The 22,613-nt window shown below is 37.7% G+C and overlaps 1 protein-coding gene across 4 annotated transcripts in view; it reads left to right on the top strand.

Annotated features, from left to right (window-relative positions):
• Positions 1–10,940: 10,940 nt before the first annotated feature.
• The window catches only part of ADCY6 (adenylate cyclase 6), a 591,281-nt gene continuing 579,608 nt past the window's right edge, over positions 10,941–22,613 (top strand). For 2 of the 4 annotated variants that reach the window (XM_053708057.1, XM_053708056.1), the window contains exon 1: positions 12,662–12,780. In XM_053708057.1, the coding sequence (XP_053564032.1) occupies positions 12,752–12,780 (29 nt within the window). In that variant the 5' untranslated portion in view covers positions 12,662–12,751. Of the gene's footprint in view, positions 11,290–12,661; positions 12,781–12,864; positions 12,970–22,613 lie in introns of those variants that run through there. The other 2 variants (XM_053708058.1, XM_053708059.1) reach the window with 2 other exon arrangements.

Genomic DNA, 22,613 nt, shown 5'->3' with positions numbered 1-22,613 from the left:
ACAGTGAACACTCAACCCCCATACAAGAACTAGGGAAAATAAAAGGGTTTATCTAGCACTCTTTCTCAATATATATAGAGATACAACTTAACCTTTACTAAGTCTAAGTAAAAATAGCAGGTATCCCTGCTAAGCCAAGGAACAACCACCACTATATAAACTGTGGAAATATCCCCCTGTTTCCTGGCCGATAACTGCAGACGTTGGCTTTAGGTGCCAGGGATATTCCACACAGTACAAAAATAAAATGAACAAAAACGTTTCGGCCTATAACCTGGCCTTTATCAATGCTCAAATTATTTTAGAAAAATGACAAGCCAAGTACCTGGGTGAGCCGTTTTAAAAACCCTTAATCTGAGGTAACCAACCAATCCAGACGCATTGCGTCATATTTAAGCATTGATAATACTTGAAAACTAGAGAAATCTCAATGTATCCTTCCTGGTAAAATATTTTATAAATAAATAAATAAATAAAGGCCAGGTTATAGGCCGAAACGTGTTAGTTAATTTTATTTTTGTACTGTGTGGAATATCCCTGGCACCTGAAGCCGACGTCTGCAGTTATCGGCTAGGAAACAGGGGATATTTCAACAGTTGATATAGTGGTGGTTGTTCCTTTGCTTAGCAGGGATACCTGCTATTTTTACTTAGACTTATTAAAGGTTAAGTTTTATCTCTATATATATTGAGAAAGAGTGCTAGATAAACCCTTTTCTTTTCCCTAGTTCTTGTATGGGGGTTGAGTGTTCATTGTATTTATTAAGGGTAGCACCGGTCATGCTATATTTTGGCAAGCCCAGTATTTCTCTATCACATTGTACCATAGTGCCAGTTTAATTTTTTTTATGTTGTATTTATAAACAGTGCAATTTTATATAAATTATAAGAAAATTGTCATAGGAGTGCCATGTGACACATAAATTTGGATTTGTTGGACCTTTAAATTAAAAACAGGCATAATTAGGAACATTCCAAGCAATTATATTTGAGTCAAACAAGATATATATATATATATATATATATATATATATATATATTTATATATATATATATAGATAGATAGATAGATAGATAGATAGATAGATAAACTTTTTGACGAGGCTGAAGTTGGCTTCTTATACGGCCAGCTTCTTATTTGCTGAAGTTGGGTTCTTATTCAGCCAGCTTCTTATTGGGCAACTGATTACAATCAGACAAAAAAAGCTAAAATATCTACAATTATTTTTATTTAAAAAAATAATAATAGACTTTCCCAAAACCTAAACAAACTTACATTTTATACAAATACATGTTATATTGCAATAAACATATGGTAAACATGGCACTTTACACAATCCACATATTTTCAGACTGGCCCAATGGTTTCTATGGCAAACAAACTGGTGCCAACCTTGCCCCTTCATATATTTTACCTTTTCTGAATAAGTAACTGGTATTTTGGAAGGGTCAAAATCCTTTGGGACACTCATTTCTGTGTGTATATATAAAGGGTGTGAATCCCTTCATACAATCCACATGTTTTCAGACTGGCCCAATGCCTTTTTATGGCAAACAAACTGATGGCAACCTTGTTACTTAATATATTTGACCTTTTCTGAATAAGTAACTGGTATTTTAAAAGGGTTAAAATATTTGGGCCACTCATTTATTTAGGGATAAATACAGGGCTTGAGCCCCTTCATAGGACAGACATGTTCTCAGCCTGGCCCAACTGTTTGTATGGCAAACAAACTGGTTCCAACCTTGCCCCTTCATATATTATACCTTTTCTGAATAAGTAACTGGTATTTTGAAATGGTTAAAATCCTTTGGGCCACTCATTTCTGTGTGGATAGATACAGGGCTTAAGCCCCTTCATAGGACAGACATGTTCTCAGCCTGGCCCAACGCTATTTATGGCAAAAAAATGGTGCCAACCTTGCCACTTCATATTTTACCTTTTCTGAATAAGTAACTGGTATTTTGAAAGGGTTAACATCCTTTGGGCCTCTAATGTCTGTGTGGCTATATACAGGGCATGAACCCCTTCATACAATTCACATGTTTTTAGACTGTCCCAATGCCTTTTTTTATGGCAAACTGGTTCCAACATTGCCACTCATATATTTTACCTTTTTTGAATAAGTAACTGGTATTTTGAAAGGGTCAAAATCTTTTGGATCACTCATTTCTGTGTGGATATATACAGGGTGTGAGCCCCTACATACAATCCACATGTTTTCAGACTTGCCCAATGGTTTCTATAGCAAACAAACTTGTGCTAACCTTGCCACTTCACATGTTTTACATTTTCTGAAAAAGTAACTGGTACTTTGAAAGGTTTAAAATCCTTTGGACCTCTCATTTCTGTGTGGATATATACTGGGTATGAGCTCCTTTATACAAACAGCATGTTTTCAGACTGCCCAATGCTTTTTATGTCAAACAAACTGGTGCAAACCTTGCCACTGCATATATTTTACCTTCTCTAAATACGTAACTTGTATTTTGAAAGGGTTAAAATCTTTTGGGCCACTAATTTCTATAGTGATATATACAGGGTATATGCCACTTCATACAATCTTTTCTTTTTTTCAGATTGGCCCAACAATTTCTTTGGCAAACTAACTGGTGCCAACTTTGCCACATTATTTATTGTAACCTTTTCTAAAATGTTACTGGTATTTTAAAAGGGTTAAAGTCCTTTGTGACACATATTTCTGTATGGATATGCACAGGGCATGAACCACTTCATAGGATAGGCATGTGGTGCAAACCTTGTCAAATTACATATTTTACCTTTTCTAAATAAGTAACTGTTATTTTGAAAGGGTATCTTTGCCATAGAAATCTTTGGGCTAGTCTGAAAACGTGGATTGTATAAAGGGGCTCACGCCCTATATATCCACATAGAAATCAGTGGCCAAAATGATTTTAACCTTTTTAAAATACTAGTAACATTCATAAAAGGCAAAATATATGAAGTGGCATGGTTGGCACCAGTTTGATTGCCAAATAAACTGTTGGGCCAGCCTGAAAACATGTCTGTCCTATGAAGGGGCTCAAACCCTGTATATATCCACACATAAATTAGTGGCCCAAGGGATTTTAACCCTTTTAAAATACCAGTTACTTATTCAGAAAATTAAAAAATATATGAAGTGGCAAGGTTGGCACAAGTTGGGCCAGTCTGAAAACATGTAGTTTGTATAAACCCTTTATATATCCACACAGAAATAAGTGGCCCAAAGGATTTAAAGGACCAGTAAAATGCAGTAGATTTGCATAATCAACAAATGCAAGATAACAAGACAATGCAATAGCACTTAGTCTGAACTTCAAAAGTTATGTCTAATTCCATTCCCCCTGTACCATTTGACAGCCATCAGCCAATCACAAATGCATACACATACCATGTGACAGCCATCAGCCAATCATAAATGCATATACGTTTATTCTGTGAATTCTTGCACATGCTCAGTAGGAGCTGGTGACTCATTGGCCTCTAGTTATCAACGTGTCTACTTACCTGCCTTCGCCAGCCTAATACGCCCGCCTAAGCTCGCCTACCATCACCGCCGCGGACCTGAAAAATCTCGCCAAAGTTATCAATAAATCTGTCAAAAAGCTGCGCACCAAGTATGGGGCGATGAGCAGCGGACTGTGATAGTTATCACTCATCCGATCTCGCTGCTCTTTGGCTTTTTGACAGCTTTATTGACAAGCTGTCACTAAGCACCCACACTAACTATACTGTTCTACCCACTATACCGGTGCCCCCGGAGCCCCCCGCAACTAAATAAAGTTATTAACCCCTAAACCGCCGCTCCTAGACCCTGCCGCAACTATAATAAATGTATTAACCCCTAAACCGCCGCTCCCGGAGCCCACCGCCACGTACATGATACCAAGTAACCCCTGTCCTGCCCCCCCTATACCGCCGCCACCTATAATAAATTTATTAACCCCTATCCTCCCGATCCCGGACGCCACCGCAACTAAATAAATTGTTTAACCCCTAAGCCGCCGCTCCCGGACCCCGCCGCCACCTATATTAAACTTATTAACCCCTAATCTGCCCCCCCTACACCGTCGCCACCTATAATAAATGTATTAACCCCTATCCTGCCCCCCCTACACCGCTACAACCTATAATACATTTATTAACCCCTATCCTGCCCCCCCTACACCGTTGCCACCTATAATAAACTTATTAACCCCTATCCTGCCCCCCCACACCGTCGCCACCTATAATAAATTTATTAACCCTATCCTGCCCCCCCTACACCGCCGCCACTATAATAAAATTATCAACCCCTAAACCTAAGTCTAACCCTAATCCTAACAACCCCCTGACTTAAATATTAATTAAATACATATAAATAAATTTAACTCTTATTAAATTAATTATTCCTATTTAAAACTAAATACTTACCTTTAAAATAAACCCTAAAATAGCTACAATGTAATTAATAATTACATTGTAGCTATTTTAGTATTTATATTTATTTTACAGGTAACTTTGTATTTATTTTAGCTAGTTAGAATAGTTATTAAATAGTTATTAACTATTTAATAACTACCTAGCTAAAAGAAATACAAAATTACCTGTAAAATAAATCCTAACCTAAATTACACTTAAACCTAACACTACACTATCATTAAATTAATTAAATAAATTACCTAAAAATAACTACAATTAAATGCAATTAAATAAACTAACTAAGGTACAAAAAATAAAAAAGCTAAGTTACAAAAAATAAAATAATAAAAGTTACAAACATTTCAAAAATATTACAACAATTTTAAGCTACTTACACCTAATCTAAGCCCCCTAATAAAATAACAAATCCCCCCAAAATAAAAAAAAATCCCTACCCTATTCTACATTAAAAAGTTACCAGCTCAATTACCTTACCAGCCCTTAAAAGGGCCTTTTGCGGGGCATGCCCCAAAGAAAACAGCTCTTTTGCCTGTAAAATAAAAATACAACCCCCCCCAACATTAAAACCCACCACCCACATGCCCCTACTTTAACCCAAACCCCCCTTAAATAAACCTAACACTACCCCCCTGAAGATCATCCTACCTTTAGCCGTCTTCAGCCAGCCAACCACCGATGGAACCGAAGAGGAGATCCGGAGCGGCAGAAGTCATCATCCAAGGGGCGCTGAAGAAGTCTTCCATCCGATTGAAGTCATCATCCAGGCGGCGTCTTCAATCTTCATCCATCCGGAGCGGAGCCATCTTCAGACGAGCCTACGAGGAGCCATCTTCTTCCACCGACGACTGAACGACGGTTCCTTTAAGTGACGTCATCCAAGATGGCATCCCTCGAATTCCGATTGGCTGATAGGATTCTATCAGCCAATCGGAATTAAGGTAGGAAAAATCTGATTGGCTTATCCAATCAGCCAATCAGATTGAAGTTCAATCCGATTGGCTGATCCAATCAGATTGAGCTCGCATTCTATTGGCTGTTCCGATCAGCCAATAGAATAGGGTAGGGAATTTTTTTATTTTGGGGGGATTTGTTATTTTATTAGGGGGCTTAGATTAGGTGTAAGTAGCTTAAAATTGTTGTAATATTTTTTAAATGTTTGTAACTTATTTTTTTTATTTTTTGTACTTTAGTTAGTTTATTTAATTGTATTTAATTGTAGTTATTTGTAGCTAATTTATTTAATTAATTTAATGATAGTGTAGTGTTAGGTTTAATTGTAACTTAGGTTAGGATTTATTTTACAGGTAATTTTGGATTTATTTTAGCTAGGTAGTTATTAAATAGTTAACTATTTAATAACTATTCTACTTAGTTAAAATAAATACAAAGTTACCTGTAAAATAAATATCAATCATAAGATAGCTACAATATAATTATTATTTATATTGTAGGTATATTAGGGTTTATTTTAAAGGTAAGTATTTAGTTTTAAATAGGAATAATTTAGTTAATAAGAGTTATAATATTTAGATTTATTTAATTAATATTTAAGTTAGGGGGGTGTTAGGGTTAGACTTAGGTTTAGGGGTTAATAATTTTATTATAGTTGCGGCGGTGTAGGGGGGGGCAGGATAGGGGTTAATAAATTTATTATAGGTGGCGACGGTGTAGGGGGGGCAGATTAGGGGTTAATATGTATAATGTAGCTTGCGGTGGGCTCCAGGAGCGCCGGTTTAGGGGGTAATACATTTATTTAGTTGCGGCGGTGTAGGGGGGACAGATTAGGGGTGTTTAGACTCGGGGTACATGTTAGGGTGTTAGGGTAGTCATCTTCCATAGGAATCAATGGGATGTCGGGCAGCAGCGAACATGAGCTTTCGCTATGGTCAGACTCCCATTGATTCCTATGGGATCCGCCGCCTCCAGGGCGGCGATTTGAAAACCAGGTACGCTGGGCCGGAAAAGTGCCGAGCGTACCTGCTAGTTTTTTGATAACTAGCAAAAGTAGTCAGATTCTGCCGAACTTGTGTGCGGAACATCAGGAGTGACGTAAGAATCGATCTGTGTCGGACTGAGTCCGGCGGATCGAAGCTTACGTCACAAAATTCTACTTTTGCCGGTGTAAAGGGCTTGATAACTAAGGCGAATCAGCCTCGCCACAAATACGCTGCGGAATTCCAGCGTATTTGAGGTTGACGGCTTGATAACTAGAGGCCATAAAGTTCAAATATAAAAAGACTGTGCACATTTTGTTAAAGGGACATTCTAGTCAAAATATATATGCACATAGATTTATTACATCTTTGAATGGAAACATATTTGCAATATACATGTACGTATTGGCAAAAATGCTTCTAGTAAGAGTTATCACTGTTTTAGAGTTAACATTTTTCTCTGCATGTGCATGTGAAGCATAGCTATTGTCACTGCACCGGCATTTTAAATAATGCAGCTGCTCAGATCATCAGTGGGGCTTGTATCATGTCAGCAATTAACAAATTGAATCATTACAAGATGGTACAAGCACCTTAGGCTCTCAGAACAAGTGATGTGTTTAAAATGCTGGTGCACGGTGCATACTTAAATACACTTTTGAAACAGCTATAGCTTTTATTAGAAGGATTTTTGCTAATACATGTATATTACAAAATTGCTTCTGTTCAATACCAAAATGCACCCATGTGGTTTTCAATTTTGGCTGGAATAGCCCTTTAATGGAAGTAAATTGGAAAGTTGTTTAAAATTGCATGCTCTATCTGAATAATGAAAGTTTAATTTTTACTTGAGTGTCCCTTTAAACCCTTTTAAAATACCAATTGCTTATTAAGAAAAGGTAAAATAAATGAGATGTTAAATTTAGCACTAGCTACAAAAAGCATTGGGCCAGGCTGAGACCAGGTTTATTCTATGAAGGGGCTCACTCTCTGTATATATCTACACAGAAATGAAAGGCCCAAAAGAATTTAACCCTTTTAAAATACCAGTTACTTATTCAGAAAAGGTAAAATATGAGAAGTGTCAAGGTTGGCACCAGTATATTATAAAAAGGCTTTGGGTCAGTCTTAAAATATGTGGATTGTATGAAGGTAAAATATATGAAGTGGCAAGGTTGGCACCAGTTTATTTGCCATAAATAGCATTGGGCCAGTTTGAGAACATGTGAATCCTATGAAGGGGCTCAGGACTTGTATATATCCACAGAGAAATGAGTGGCCCAAATGATTTTAACCCATTCAAAATATGAGTTACTTATTCAGAAAAGGTAAAATATATGATGTAGCAAGGTTGGCACCAGTTGTTTGCTAAAGAAACCGTTGGGCCAGGCTGAGAACATGTCAATTTTATTAAAGGGTTCAGGCCCTGTATCTATCCACACAGAAATTAGAGGCCCAAAGGATTTTAACCATTTAAAATACTACTTATTCAGAAAAGGAAAAATATATTAAGTGAGAAGGTCGGCACCAGTTTGTTTGCCCTAGAAACCATTGGGCCAGTCTGAAAACGTGTGGATTGTATGAAGGGACTCATGCCCTGTATATATCCACACAGAAATGAGTGGCCCAAAGGATTTTAACCCTTTCAAAATACCATTTAATTATTCAGAAAAGGTAAAATATATGAAGTGGCAAGGTTGGCACCAGTTTGTTGGCCATAAAAAGGCATTGGTTCAGTCTGAAAACATGTGGATTGTATGAAGGGACTCATGCCCTGTATATATCCACACAGAAATGAGTGGCCCAAAGGATTTTAACCCTTTCAAAATACCATTTAATTATTCAGAAAAGGTAAAATATATGAAGTGTCAAAGTTGGCACCAGTTTGTTTGCAATAAAAAGGCATTGGACCGGGTCTGAAAACATGCGAATGGTATGAAGGGGCTAACACCCTGTATATATCCGCACAGAAATGAGTGGCCCAAAGGATTTTAACCCTTTTAAAATACCAGTTACTTATTCTGAAAAGGTAAAATATATGAAGTGGCAAGGTTGGCACCAGTTTTTTGGCCATACAAAGGCATTGGTTCAGTCTGAAAACATGTGGATTTTATGAATGGGCTCACGCCCTGTATATATCCACACAGAAATGAGTGGCCCAAACAGATTTTAACCTTTTCAAAATACTAGTTACTTATTCAGAAAATGTAAAATATATGAAGTGGCATGGTTGGCACCAGTTTGTTTGCCCTAGAAACCATTGGGCCAGTCTGAAAACATATGGATTGTATGAAGGGACTCAGGCCCTGTATATATCCACACAGAAATTAGTGGCCCAAAGGATTTTAACCCTTTCAAAATACCATTTAATTTTTCAGAAAAGGTAAAATATATGGAGTGGCAAGGTTGGCACCTGTTTGTTTGTCATAGAAACCTTAAGGCCAGTCTGAAAACATGTGGATTGTAAGAAGGGGCTCACGCCCTGTATATATCCACACAGAAATGAGTGGCCCAAAGGGTTTAAACCCTTTCAAAATACCAGTTACTTATTCAGAAAAGGTAAAATATATGAAGTGGCAACGTAGCAACGTTGGCACGTTTGTCATAAATAACGTTGGGCCAGGCTTAGAACATGTCTATCCTATGAAGGGACTCAGGATTTGTATATATCCTTACAGAAATGAGTGGCCCAAAGGATTTTAACCAGTTACTTATTCAGAAAAGGAAAAATATATGAAGTGGCAAGGTTGGCAGTTTGTTGGCCATAAAAAGGCATTGGTTCAGTCTGAAAACATGTGGATTGTATGAAGGGGCTCATGCCCTGAATATATCTACACAGAAATGAGTGGCCCAAAGGGTTTTAACCCTTTCAAAATACCAGTTACTTATTCAGAAAAGGTAAAATATATGAAGTGGCAAGGTTGGCACCTGTTTGTCATAGAAACCGTTGGACCAGTCTGAAAACTTGTGGATTTTATGAAGGGGCTCACGCCCTGTATATATCCACACAGAAATGAGTGGCCCAAATTATTTTATCCCTTTCAAAAAACCAGTTACTTATTCATAAAAGGTAAAATATATGAAGTGGCAATGTTGGCTCTAGTTTGTTTATCATAGAAAATGTTGTGCCAGTCTAAAAACATGTGGATTGTATGAAGGGACTCAGGCTCTATATATATATCCACACAGAAATGAGTGGCCCAAAGGATTTAACCCTTTGAAAATTCTACTTATTCAGAAAAGCAAAAATATATTAAGTGGCGAGGTTGGTACCAGTTTGTTTGCCATAGAAACCGTTGGGCCAGGCTGAGAAAATGTCTGTCCTATGAAGGGGCTCAAGCCCTGTATTTATTCACACATAAATGAGTGGCCCAAAGGATTTTAACCCTTTTAAAATACCAGTTACTTATTTAGAAAAGGTAAAATATATGAAGTGGCAAGGTTGGCACCAGTTTGTCACAAAAAGGCATTGGACCAGTCTGAAAACATGTGGATTGTATTAAGGAGCTCACGCTCTGTATATATCCACATAGAAATGAGTGGCCCAAAGGATTTAAACCCTTTCAGAATACTAGTTACTTATTCAGAAAAGGTAAAATATATGAAGTGGCAAGGTTGGCACCAGTTTGTTTGCTAAAGAAACTGTTGGCCAAGTCTGAAAACATGTGGATTATATGAAGGGACTCACCTGATGTATATATATATATATATATATATATATATATATATACACACTGAAATTAGTGGCCCAAATTATTTTAACCCTTTCAAAATACCAGTTACTTATTCAGAAAAGGTAAAATATATGAAGTGGCAAGGTTGGCACCAGTTTGCCATAGAAACCGTTGGGTCAATCTGAAAATATGTGGATTCTGTGAAGGGGCTCACATCCTGTATATAGCCACGCATAAATCAGTGGCCCAAAGGATTTTAACCCTTTCAATATACAAGTTACTTATTAAAAACATAACCAAAATTGTGCCATGTTTACCATATGTTTATTGCAATATAACATGTATTTGTATAAAATGTAAGTTTGTTTAGGTTTTGGGAAAGTCTATTTTTTTTAAATAAAAAATAATTGTAGATATTTTGTTTCAACAGCTTTTTTTTGTCTGATTGTAATCAGTTGCCCAATAAGAAGCTGGCTGAATAAGAAGCCAACTTCGGTGAATAAGAAGCCAACTTCAGCCTCCTAACTTTTTGAATGTTGTGTGCACTTTATGGGAGAACTGGATAATATATATGAGATGTTGCAGACAGGTGGTTTTATAGCAACTATATAGAAATGTTAGGATCCTGCTAGCAGTTCTTAGGAATACACTATATTTTTAAAATATCATAAGTACTATCTGTAAACGTTTAAAAGTTCCATTTCAGCTAAGTTTTAATTCATATAAAAAGTAATGTATAATACATGACAACTTCGTGTGACGGGCTCTCTGCACTATAAAATACCATGTGGCTCTCCAGTTTCGTTTGCTTTGGGCTGCTCTGTTTCACTTGAACATGGAAAAAGTTTCTATTTGAGCTGCCTGTAGTGTGTGTACTTTTTAGTAGCTGTGATGAGTGAGTCAGTGTTTGGATGCAAAGGTCTTAGAGCAGGAGCCTAGTCACACAAGAGCTTGCGCCTTTAAGGCTTGCTTGTGAATTGCTAGCTATTTTCTGGATCCGGGGTAGAGGGCGTTTTCCCTGGACAACAGGAAAGGCTGGATGCTAAAAAGGGGAGAGAGAAGAAATATTAATAAATAAATAAAAAGGAGAGAGAGGGAGCGTGGGGAAACAGCAACCTCTAGAGGGATAGATCTGGAGAGAGGTGGATTACAAACAGACTAGGCTGGAAAGGATAAGGATCTTGCAGAAGGATTCCAAGCGCAGAGATCAGCTGCCACCTAACCAGCACCATTCAGCAATTAGAGAAAAGCCCCAGGTTGGTACCAAGGCTATTCAGTTTTCATGGGGTGGAGGGTCAGGACTGGATGTTGGTCATTGCATGCTTGGGAACAACGTTTGTTGAAAGCCTGTTGTACGATCCTGCAGCATTACAATGTCCTGTATATGCAATTGACCCATATAGCTCTAACCATCTCAACCTCCAGTGTGCAGGTTAACCCCCCGGGCTGCTAGAGGTGGTTATAATACACTGCCTAGGAATGCGTTGCAACCCACTGACAGCCAGCGACTTAACCTTCCAAATGTCATACGGCACGCAGCGAGTTAACTGTCATCTACTTCCATCTCATTTCTGCTTTCAGGTTTTTTTTCACTCCCCTTTCAGTACTCTAGTCTGTTTTCATTTAGACTTTTTTTTTTAAATTATTTATTCTGTAATTTATCTTCTGTCGGTGTTTGTCTAATTTATCTAGTCTTACCTGTGACAATGTTTCCCCTCTTAATAACCTCCCTAGCGTCTTCCACTCGTTTTCTTCTTTTTTTATTTAGAGCTTCCCACTTCCCCTTTATATTTACTTTCCACCTGCACTAGTTACCCCCATGACCACATACCCTCACCATTTATGTTCGTCGCAGTTTTATAATCAACTTCTAACCATCTCTCCTCATACACACTACAAGGCATAGCACATATTGTTCCCCCATATACCTTCCTATTTCATACAGTACACCATCTTTCATGCCCACTTCATTTTTAATTGCCCCCTATAGCTGTATCTTTAAACTCTGCCTTTATTTGCCCCCAGTCTTCCAACTTTGAAATGTCTCCTTATGTGCCCCTCCCACTCTGTACCCCATCACATCCCATGTCACCCACAAACTTGCAGCCCTGGCCTCTACTATTATTTGCCTTCGTATCCTGACCTCCTGTATCTGTCCACACAGAAACACATACACTGTCTTCCCATCCTGATCGCCTTTTATTTGCCCCTTTCTCTGACTTCCTAGCAATTTCATTTACCCCTCTTTCTACCAATTTTGGTCTGTCCTATTAATTGCTGCTAACTAAACTCTCTAGTTAATCCCACACCCACTTTACCTGGCAAGTAACCCTGACCTTTCTTAATATTGGCTCTATTTCATTAATCGTGGCCTGTAACGTTTGCCCCTCATTTGTATCTTCAAACTTTGACCTCTCCCATTACCCCTCATGTTACAACCTTGGCCTTTCCAATTATTTGGTAGGGGGACACACTTTCAACCCTGACTCCCATTATTTGCCCTTCTGCTGCCTCTCCAACACCCCGCACTTCTCTCTCCCAACCCTCTCCTCTCTTCTGTGCTCTCACCCCGTGTTTCTCCCCTCCCCTCTAGTTGTCTCTACCTCCTCCCTTTCTCCCTCCCAGTGTGTGTCTGTAGCAGGCTGCCTGTGCTGTGCGGACCTTCCTCTGGGACACAGGGATGAGGGGGGGCTGCTCTCTGCTGCCTGACTCCCTGGGATGGTGGGGGCGGATTGCGGGGGTGTGAGGTAGGTCTCAGGGAGAGGATTGCGGAGGTTTTTTTTCATAGGGAGGGAGCGGGAGTGTTGTTAGGGTGGTTGGAAATTCAGCAATGCAGAAGGGCCAAGCTGTGCGGGAATGTGCTGCAGGCAAGCGTTTGGATGTCTACCGGTAAAATTGTAGCTGGGTGCCCCCTTGGGAGCTGACATTGTGATCGGGTGAGATTGACAGGATCTGCTCCCTGTGCAACACTTAACTGCAGTCTGCCCGACTTCTCATAGGTCTTCCTATATGTACAGAGGTGTGATCTGCTGTGCCCGGACTTCCTTCCTCTCTGTCTGCCCCTACTGAGCTATGATCTGTCAAAGAATCTTGTCTGATTGGGTTTCCTGTGTATATACAGAGGTGTAATAATGATCTGATATTGTTTCTTGTGTGTATACAGAGCAGTATGTATGCATGTGATCTGCCCAAACCGGATCCATTGAGATCTCATAAGATACATAAATGAAACTGATATTACAATCACCCTAGTTTTAGTTTGCTTTCCCATCTTCATTTTAAGTTGACATTTTTCTATCTGTTCTGATAGGGTTCCTTGTGTGCCCACTAAACCAATAGTGCAATAATTATACTTATTCTGCTTATCCTTGGTTTTGATCTTGTATTTTGTATGCAATCTGCTTTACCAGGGTTTTTGGGTCTATTGTACATATACTGAACTAATACTGAAATTATTTTGCACTTACTCTCCATATGTATGTGTTATGGTTGTGTTTATTTCAAAGGATCAGAACACAGTGTGTGCATTCTGAACTATGGCTATGCATATGATTGGCTGTGTTCCAGCCTGGTGTCCTCTAGAAGGTTTCTGATGTGTATCCAGAGCTGTGATCCATATTGACATTTATGTAGAATTGTGCACTGTATGGATCTGTCAGATAGAATTTGCTGCTTTTTACTTCTCTAATGTGGATATATATATATATATATATATATATATATATTTATATATATATATATATATATATATATATATATATATATATATATATATATATATATATTTGCACATGGGTTGTTATATATTTTTTTTTATATGTTGAGTATTAATTGCTAGACAAAAAGCAATTGTTTAAGCTGTTTTGTAGGCCACAGTCTGCTATGTATACATTGTCAAAGTGTTTTCAATATAATTATTTTAGCTAATATATACACTGATTTAACAACTTGATTGATTGTAACACATGTGAAGCAATACCTTTTTAACCCAGTGGTTACCAGTAATAATAATTTGACCCATTGAGTGCTAGAAGCAAATCCACTTCTGATTTTACTCCTTTTTTTTTTTTTTTTTTGCCCAGAACAAACACACACTATTTAACACTTGATTTTCTGGTTTACACCTGAACAATCATGATTAAATTACCTATAAGTAGCAGTTTATTCTCTTGAATACCTGCTGGAACACACATTTACTATGATTATAGGAATAGTCTAGTCAAGATTAAACTTTCATGAATCAGATAGAGCATGCAACTTTCTAATGTACTCCTATTATCAAATTTTATTTGTTTTCTTGCTATCTTTATTTAAATGTAAGCTTAGAAGCAAGCCCATTTTTGGTTCAGCACCTGTGTAGCGCTTGCTGATTGGTGACTTCATTAAGACAAAATGGTCCGGCTCCTATGCTAACATTCCGGCGTTTTCAAATAAAGATACCAAGAGAATGAAGAAAAATTGCTAATAGGAGTAAATTTGACAATTGCTTAAAATTGCATGTTCTATATGAATCATGAAAGTTTAATTTTGACTAGACTATTACTTTATAACCTTGATTGTCTAGATTATATACTGAGTAACATACACAAGTTATTTAACCTGTTGACTGAGACTTATCTTCGAAGATCTGGTGCAGCCTCACAAGTGAGAAGGATGGAGGAAGATATTTATGAGCCTTGCTGCCGTTTTGAAGGGAGCTTCACACCCCTTCCCACCAAAAAAGCAATCTCTGGAGAGCCTTTTAGAGGGTACCAGTGTCTATTTCTAGACATCATGGTATTAGTCATACCATGGTATAGCTCTCTCTTAATATGGTCTTTTATTTAAGGTTTCTTAAAGGGCAATAATACCCAAATGTTGAAACACTTGAAAGTGATGCAGTATAACTGTAAAAAACTGACTATAAAATATCACCTGAACATCTCTATGTAAAAAAGAGATTATTTTACCTCAAAAGTTTCTCAATAGCCATATCCCATTGTAAAGGACTTCTAAGCAACAAATCAGTATGTCTGTCCCGGGACAGCGGACGGAGCGAGCTTTCGTGCACACTCATGTTATTTCCCTATTCAGTGTAAGGAAGTTTACAATGAAATCTCATGAGAGTTAAGGCAAATCTCATGAGATCACAGTAAAAGAGTTCATTACCTTAGCACTGTTGATGCTGATTGGCTGCTGCTCATTTCTTCATTTTTTTTATTTTTGCTGGGCAGTAACTGAGTATAACTTTTTACACAGAACTTACTCTGCTGAGCTAAGGAGATTGGGAGGTAAAATATCTTCCTTTTTTACATAGAGATGCTCAGGTGATATTTTCCTGTCAGCTTTTTACAGTTATACTGCATCAGTTTCAAGTGATTTAGCATATGAGTATTATGTCCCTTTAAGTTCAGTGATTAAACATTTTTTATTAGTGAAATGATATATAATTTTTAAATAATAAAATCATAAGGCAGTAAACAACAACCTCCTTTTTATTTTTGTTACACCTGACATCTATTAAAATCTGCCCCCGCCGATTATTTTTCTTAAGCACAAGTACACTCATGATGGTGGATTTCAGCCTTTGTATAATTACCTTTTTTTTTTTTTTTTTTTTTTTTTTTTTTTTTTTTTCCTTCTTTATAAATCATGTACATTTTTTTTATATATATATATATATATATATATATATATATATATATATATATATATTCATTAAAATTATGGGGGGAGATATAAATCTGAAATTAAAATCCTCCATGTCTCAAAATTAAATAAATGTAATTATTTGCATAGGAAATTAGCACATCTAGACAAGTATCCCCGCTTGCTTTTCCCCAGAAATAACTCATATACAATGTTACCAATGCACAAGAGAACTCTGGGTAAGTTATGCAAATTATTTTTCTGTTAAAAGGATAGCTGTGTTAAAACAGTATTATTTTGAAGCAAAAAAACTGAGAATTTGCATTTGTGCATTGGTAACATTGTATATGAGTTATTTCTGGGGAAAAGCAAGCGGGGATACTTGCCTAGATGTGCTAATTTCCTATGCAAATAATATAAATAAATATATAAATATATATATATATATATATATATATATATATATACTCAAAGAATATTTAATGTTCAAATACCATAGTGCTGACACATGGAATATAAGCGGATTAGATAAATACTGAGAGCCAGAAAGCCATAGCTCTTCAAGTTCTCGCTCCTTTGTTTTTGGATTCTTCTATATACGTCCCTGTATAAATGTTTTCCCTTGCTCATGACAAATTGTATCAAGGGTTCCTTGTTATTCTAGCTCAGTGGTTCTCATCTCCAGTCCTCGAGTACCTCTAACAGCCCAGATTTTCATGATATCTGAACTAGAGCACAGGTGAAAATAATCAGCTGATCAGTAACCATAGTTATTAACCTGTGCTCACACATCAGCTGATTATTTCACTTGTGCTCTTGTCCAGCTAGGTCCTGTTAGGGGTACGTAAACGGACATTAAACCCACATTTTTTATTTCATTATTCAGATAGAGAATACCATTTTAAACACCTTTCTAATTTACTTCTATTATCTAATTTGCTTTATTCTCTTGATATTCTTTCCTGAAAAGCATGTCTAGATAGGCTGAGTAGCTTCTGATTGGTGGCTGCACATAGATGCCTCGTGATTGGCTCACCCGTGTGCATTGCTATTTCTTTAACTAAGGATATCTAAAGAGTAAAGCAAATTAGATAATAGAAGTACATTGGAATGTTGTTTAAAATTGTATTCTCTGTCTGAATTATGAAAGAAAATTTTTGGGTTTAATGTCCCTTTTAAAGACTGGAGTTGAGAAATCTTGTTTTTTTTTTCTGAGCGCTTACTTTCGTTTGTCCTTTTTTATCTTTATGCTGGCATTAATCTGATGAAGTCTTAGTTCTGTGTATTAAAGGGACAAAATGCCCATTTGATAAAGCACTTGGAATTGATGCAGCATTAGTGTAAAAAGCTGACATGAAAATATCACAAGAACAGCTCTATGTAAAAAAGGAAGATATTGTACCTTTAAAATTTCTTCAGCTCACAATGGTAAGTGCTGTGTGAATAGTTATCATTAAACTACTGTCAGTTGCATGTTGTAAAAATAAACAGCCAATCAGCTTAATCAGTGCGGATGTTACACTTTGCTTTACTGTGATTTCATAGGATTTCACTGAAATCCTGCAAGATTTCAGGAGTAGTGAAATAACATGACTGTGTCTGCATATGCCAAATGCACCCTTCCTTGCAAGTCCTGGGACTAGCATCACGATTGGCAGCTTAAAGGGACAGTCTACACCAGAATTTTTATTGTTTAAAAAGATAGATAATCCCTTTATTACCCATTCCCTAGTTTTGCATAACCAACACAGTTATAATAATATACTTTTTTACCTCTGTGATTACCTTGTATCTAAGCCTCTTCAAACTGCCCCCTTATTTCAGTTCTTTTGACAGACATCCATTTTAGCCAATCAGAGCTGGCTCACTGGATCTCCACGTGCGTGAGCACAGTGTTATCTATATGTCACACATGAACTAACACCCTCTAGTGGTGAAAAACTGTTAAAATGCCCTGAGAGAAGAAGTGGCCTTCAAGGGCTTAGAAATTTGCATATGAACCTCCTAGGTTTAGCTTTCAACTAAGAATACCAAGAGAACAAAGCAAAAATGGTGATAAAAGTAAATTGGAAAATTGTTTAAAATTACATTCTCTATCTGAATCATGAAAGTTTATTGTGGACTAGACTGTCCCTTTAAATTCCCTTTTACAATGGGATGTGGCTACTGAGGACATTTGGAGGTAAAATATCTGCCTTTTTCCATGGAGATGTTCAGGTGGTATTTTCTAGACAGCTTTTTTACAGCTATGCTGCATCACTTTAAATTTTGGGTATCACGTTAGTTTAAAAAGATTTTCCGGATCTATAAAAGGTTGATATTTACCTATAATATACTGTTCTAGTGTGTCTTTCACAGTGGGTTGAAATGGATATGAAAGTGATTGCTTACATGATTACATTACATCCTTTGCACGTTATGGTCTTTAAGCAGTGGACATCCTAAATGTTTCACTCTGCTAGTGGTGAAATGGAAGTGATGATGAATTAGTGGTGATAATAAATTGCTTCCATTCCCTTTTTAAAGAGACATCAAAGTAGTTAATTTAAAATAATATATGATATAGAACAAGTATAAAATAAACCTATTAAATGGGCTTGAAACCAAAACAATTGCTTTTTTTTTTTTTTTTTTTTTTTTTTTTGAATAAACAGTTTTATTGTCAAATAAAATTCGTACAATACAGAGGTCAAAAAAGGGATTGCAACAAACCGTTTAACATTTTCTTTTACATTTTACAGTTATGCAGTGAAATGCGTCTAACAAAAAGTATCTAGAAACGTTCTGTTGCCACAGTTGTCAGGAGCCTTAGGTCCTATATCAATCTCCTAATAAAGCATAAACACAACTTAGTTCGCGTAAGCTAATTATGAAATTTATTTGCTATATATGTGTCCCACATGATCTTCATTAAGCCGTATGACACCTCTGTCCTCGATTTAATGTATGCATATTCCTCTAATTGTAAGATGTGTTGGAAAGTGTGGATCCAATCAGCAACTGTGGGGGTGTATTTTTGTTTCCAGTGCCTTGCAAGTAATGTCTTCATGCCATTACTTGCCATAAAGATTAGTTTTTTCACTTGTGTTTGTGTTTTTCTTGGAATAATATTAAATAGCCAGATGCGAGGATCTGGTGGAATCGTAACCCCCACCATTTCTGAAGTCTCCCTTGCTACTTTTTCCCACACTTCCTTTATCATAGTACAATCCCACCAGATGTGTGCCATGTTCCCCCTGCCATTTTCACACCTCCAGCATGTATCACTTGCCGTCCTATAGAGTTTATGTATCCTAGCCGGTGTGTAGTACCATCTTTGGATTATCTTTAAATTTAGTTCAATTAGCCGGCTGGAGGAGGAGACCTTGGTTACATTCGTGAAAATCTCTGAGACCTCTCTTAGTGTCATGTCTAGGTTCAGTTCTGTATTCCACCTGTCTATGTAATACGGGGTGTAGCCATGAGGTGGGATTTGTAGTAGTGCATGAGAAATAGCTAGTGTCTTTTTATGTGGGGTGTCTGTTCTACATAGTGATTCAAATGCCGTCATGGGCCTCACTAAATTCCTTCGATCAGGGTGTTTTGTTATATATGATTGGCATTGGCGTAATAGTAACCAATTTTTTGAGAGGTCAATTCCCTCTGTTGCTAACTCTTCTAGGTTATAAAATTTATGCTCATTACCTAACTGATATGCCGCTAAGGTTCTTCTCTTGTTGGATAGGGTTTTGCTGGGGAAATTCAGCCCCGGTATAAAGTCTGTGTTATTTGTAAGGGGTGTTAGCGGGGAGGTTCTTGAGGATATATTCGGGTATGATATTAGAATATGGTTCCAGACCCGGAATGTCTCTGCTATGATAGAGTTAGGGTGATGTTCTAAAGAGGTCTGTTTTGGCGGTAGCCAGCAGAGGGACCCCAGGTGTGTCTTATTTGCAATATCATGCTCCAGTGCTACCCAAGCCTTAGTTGTGAAGTTCGTGTACCAATCAATGATCCTTTGCAGGAATATTCCCGTACGGTACTTTTCCAAGTCAGGGACCCCCAATCCACCTCTTTTAGTTGGCATGCACATTAGTTGCTTATTGATCCTTGCTGGCCTATTTTCCCATACATATGCTAATAGTTTGGATTGTAGTGAATTGGTGAAGTTCTTGGGTGTGGGGATGGGCAGGGTTTGGAAGATATATAATAACCTTGGAAGGACATTCATTTTTAGGATTGTGATTCTCCCTAACCAGGATACATTCTTTGATCTCCAAGCTGAGAGATCTGCTATGATCTGTTGTTGGATGGGGACATAGTTTAGTTGAAACATTTCTTCAGTTGTTGGGGCTAAGTATATGCCTAGGTATTTTAGGGAGTTCCCTCTTTTTTTGAATGGATATGTCTGACAAATATTTTGGGATTGCGGGGGATCATGGTTTAGCAAAAGCATCTCTGACTTAGATTTATTGATGAGAAAATTGGATACTTTTTGGAAATTGTCTAGTTCCTCACAAAGGGAGGGTATAGAGGTTGCGGGGTTGGTAAGGAAAAATAAAATATCATCAGCATATAATAAGATCTTGTGGGTAGAACCCGCTATTTCTAGTCCCTGGATTGAGGGTTTGTCTCTAACTGCCAAGGCCAGGGCTTCCACTATGCAGGCAAACAGCAATGGGGATAGGGGGCAACCCTGGCGGGTCCCATTTGATATACTGAATGGATTAGACAAGTGGCCATTGACTCTGACCCTAGCTGACGGGGAATGGTAAAGGGCGAAAATCCTTGATATGGTGGTTTTTCCCAGTTGGAATTTTTGTAATGTGGCCCTGAGGAATGTCCAACAGACGCGGTCGAACGCTTTCTCCGCGTCTGTTGAGACCAGGGCCAGGGGCAATTTCTGTTGCTGGGTGTATTCTAGGAGATGTATTGCCCTAACTGTGTTATCCTTGGCCTCTCTGTTTTGTATGAAACCTACTTGATCATTCTTAATAAGCTGGGGCAATACCTGATTTAAACGGTTGGCTAGAATTTTTGCATATATTTTGAGGTCCGAGTTCAATAGTGAAATGGGCCTGAAATTCTCCACCCTGTCTGGAGGTTTGCCTGGTTTAGGCAAGACCACTATATGGGCTTCCAGGTTAGTGTCTAGGAATGGGTTCTCCTCACTGATGCTGTTAAACAAGTCTAATAGTTGTGGTATTAAAATGTCCTTGTATTGTTTGTAGTAGCTGTTTGAGTAACCGTCTGGTCCTGGGGCCTTCCCCGTAGGGAGGTCTTTTATTACTATCTTGATTTCCTCATAAGAGAACGGACTATCCAGTGAATCTATCTGTTCCTGACTCAGTGTGGGGAACTTTAGTTTCTCTAGGTATTCCTGTGTCAGTGAGCTTTTTTTAAATTGTGGTGGATATTCCCCAGCTTTACTAATATTGTATAGTTGTTCATAATATGTTCTGAATGCCTCAGCTATTTGGGTAGTCGTGTATACATCTTTCCCCTTGATGTCTTTTGTCTGTAAAATATATGTTTTATTAACCAAAACAATTGCTTTTAACCTCTGTTATATGTAGCATAAATGTTCAAACGGAATTATCCACTGGGTGACTGGTAGAATTTAATGATTTTTAAATACAAATACAAAGGGCTCTTTTGATAAAATAGCCACAACATAAAATGAATTATTTTGCAGAAAAGTCTTGGTGAAATTCTTGCATAGATACATATATCCATTATGAATCTAAATGCACAACAAACTGAAAGCGTGTACAGTTGTGCTCATAAGTTTACATATCCTGGCAGAATTTATGATTTCTTGGCCATTTTTCAGAGAATATGAATGATAACACAAAAACTTTTCTTTAACTCATGGTTAGTGTGTGGCTGAAGCCATTTATTATAAATTAACTGTGTTTACTCTTTTTAAATCATAATGACAACAGAAACTACCCAAATGACCCTGATCAAAGTTTACATACCCTGGTGATTTTGGCCTGATAGCATGCACACAAGTTGACACAAAGGGGTTTGAATGGCTATTAAAGGTAACCATCCTGTGATCTGTTTGCTTGTAATTAGTGTGTGTGTATAAAAGGTCAATGAGTTTCTGGACTCCTGACAGACTCTTGCATCTTTCATCCAGTGGCTGCACTGACGTTTCTGAATTCTGAGTCATGGGGAAAGCAAAAGAATCGTCAAAATATCTGCGGGAAAAGGTTGTTGAACTGTATAAAACAGGAAAGGGATATAAAAAGATATCCAAGGAATTGAGAATGCCAATCAGCAGTGTTCAAACTCTAATCAAGAAGTGGAAAATGAGGGGTTCTGTTGAAACCAAACCACGGTCAGGTAAAATTTCAGCCACAACTGCAAGGAAAATTGCTTGTGATGCAAAGAAAAACCCACAAATAATTTCAGGTGAAATACAGGATTCTAAGAACACGTGATGTGGCTGTTTCAAGATGCACAATAAGGAGGCACTGGAAAAAAGATGGGCTGCATGGTCGAGTCGCCAGAAGAAAGCCATTACTACACAAATGCTACAAAGTATCCCGCTTACAATATGCCAAACAGCACAGAGACAAGCCTCAAACCTTCTGGCACAAAGTCATTTGGAGTGATGAGACCAAAATTGAGCTTTTTGGCCACAACCATAAATGCTACATTTGGAGAGGAGTCAACAAGGCCTATGATGAAAGTTACACCATTCCTACTGTGAAACACAGAGGTGGATCACTGATGTTTTGGGGATGTGTGAGCTACAAACGCACAGGAAATTTGGTCAGAATTGATGGCAAGATGAATGCAGTATGTTATCAAAAAATACTGGAGGAAAATTTGTATTCATCAGCCCGGAAGCTGCGCATGGGACGTACTTGGACATTCCAACATGACAATGATCCTAAACACAAGGCCAAGTCGACCTGTCATTGGCTACAGCAGAATAAAGTGAAGGTCATGGAGTGGCCAT

The sequence above is a fragment of the Bombina bombina genome, chromosome 3 (genome assembly GCF_027579735.1).
Source record: "Bombina bombina isolate aBomBom1 chromosome 3, aBomBom1.pri, whole genome shotgun sequence".
NCBI lineage: Eukaryota > Metazoa > Chordata > Amphibia > Anura > Bombinatoridae > Bombina > Bombina bombina.
The sequence above is the reverse complement of the archived record's forward strand: the minus strand, read 5'-3'. Positions and strand labels throughout refer to the sequence as shown.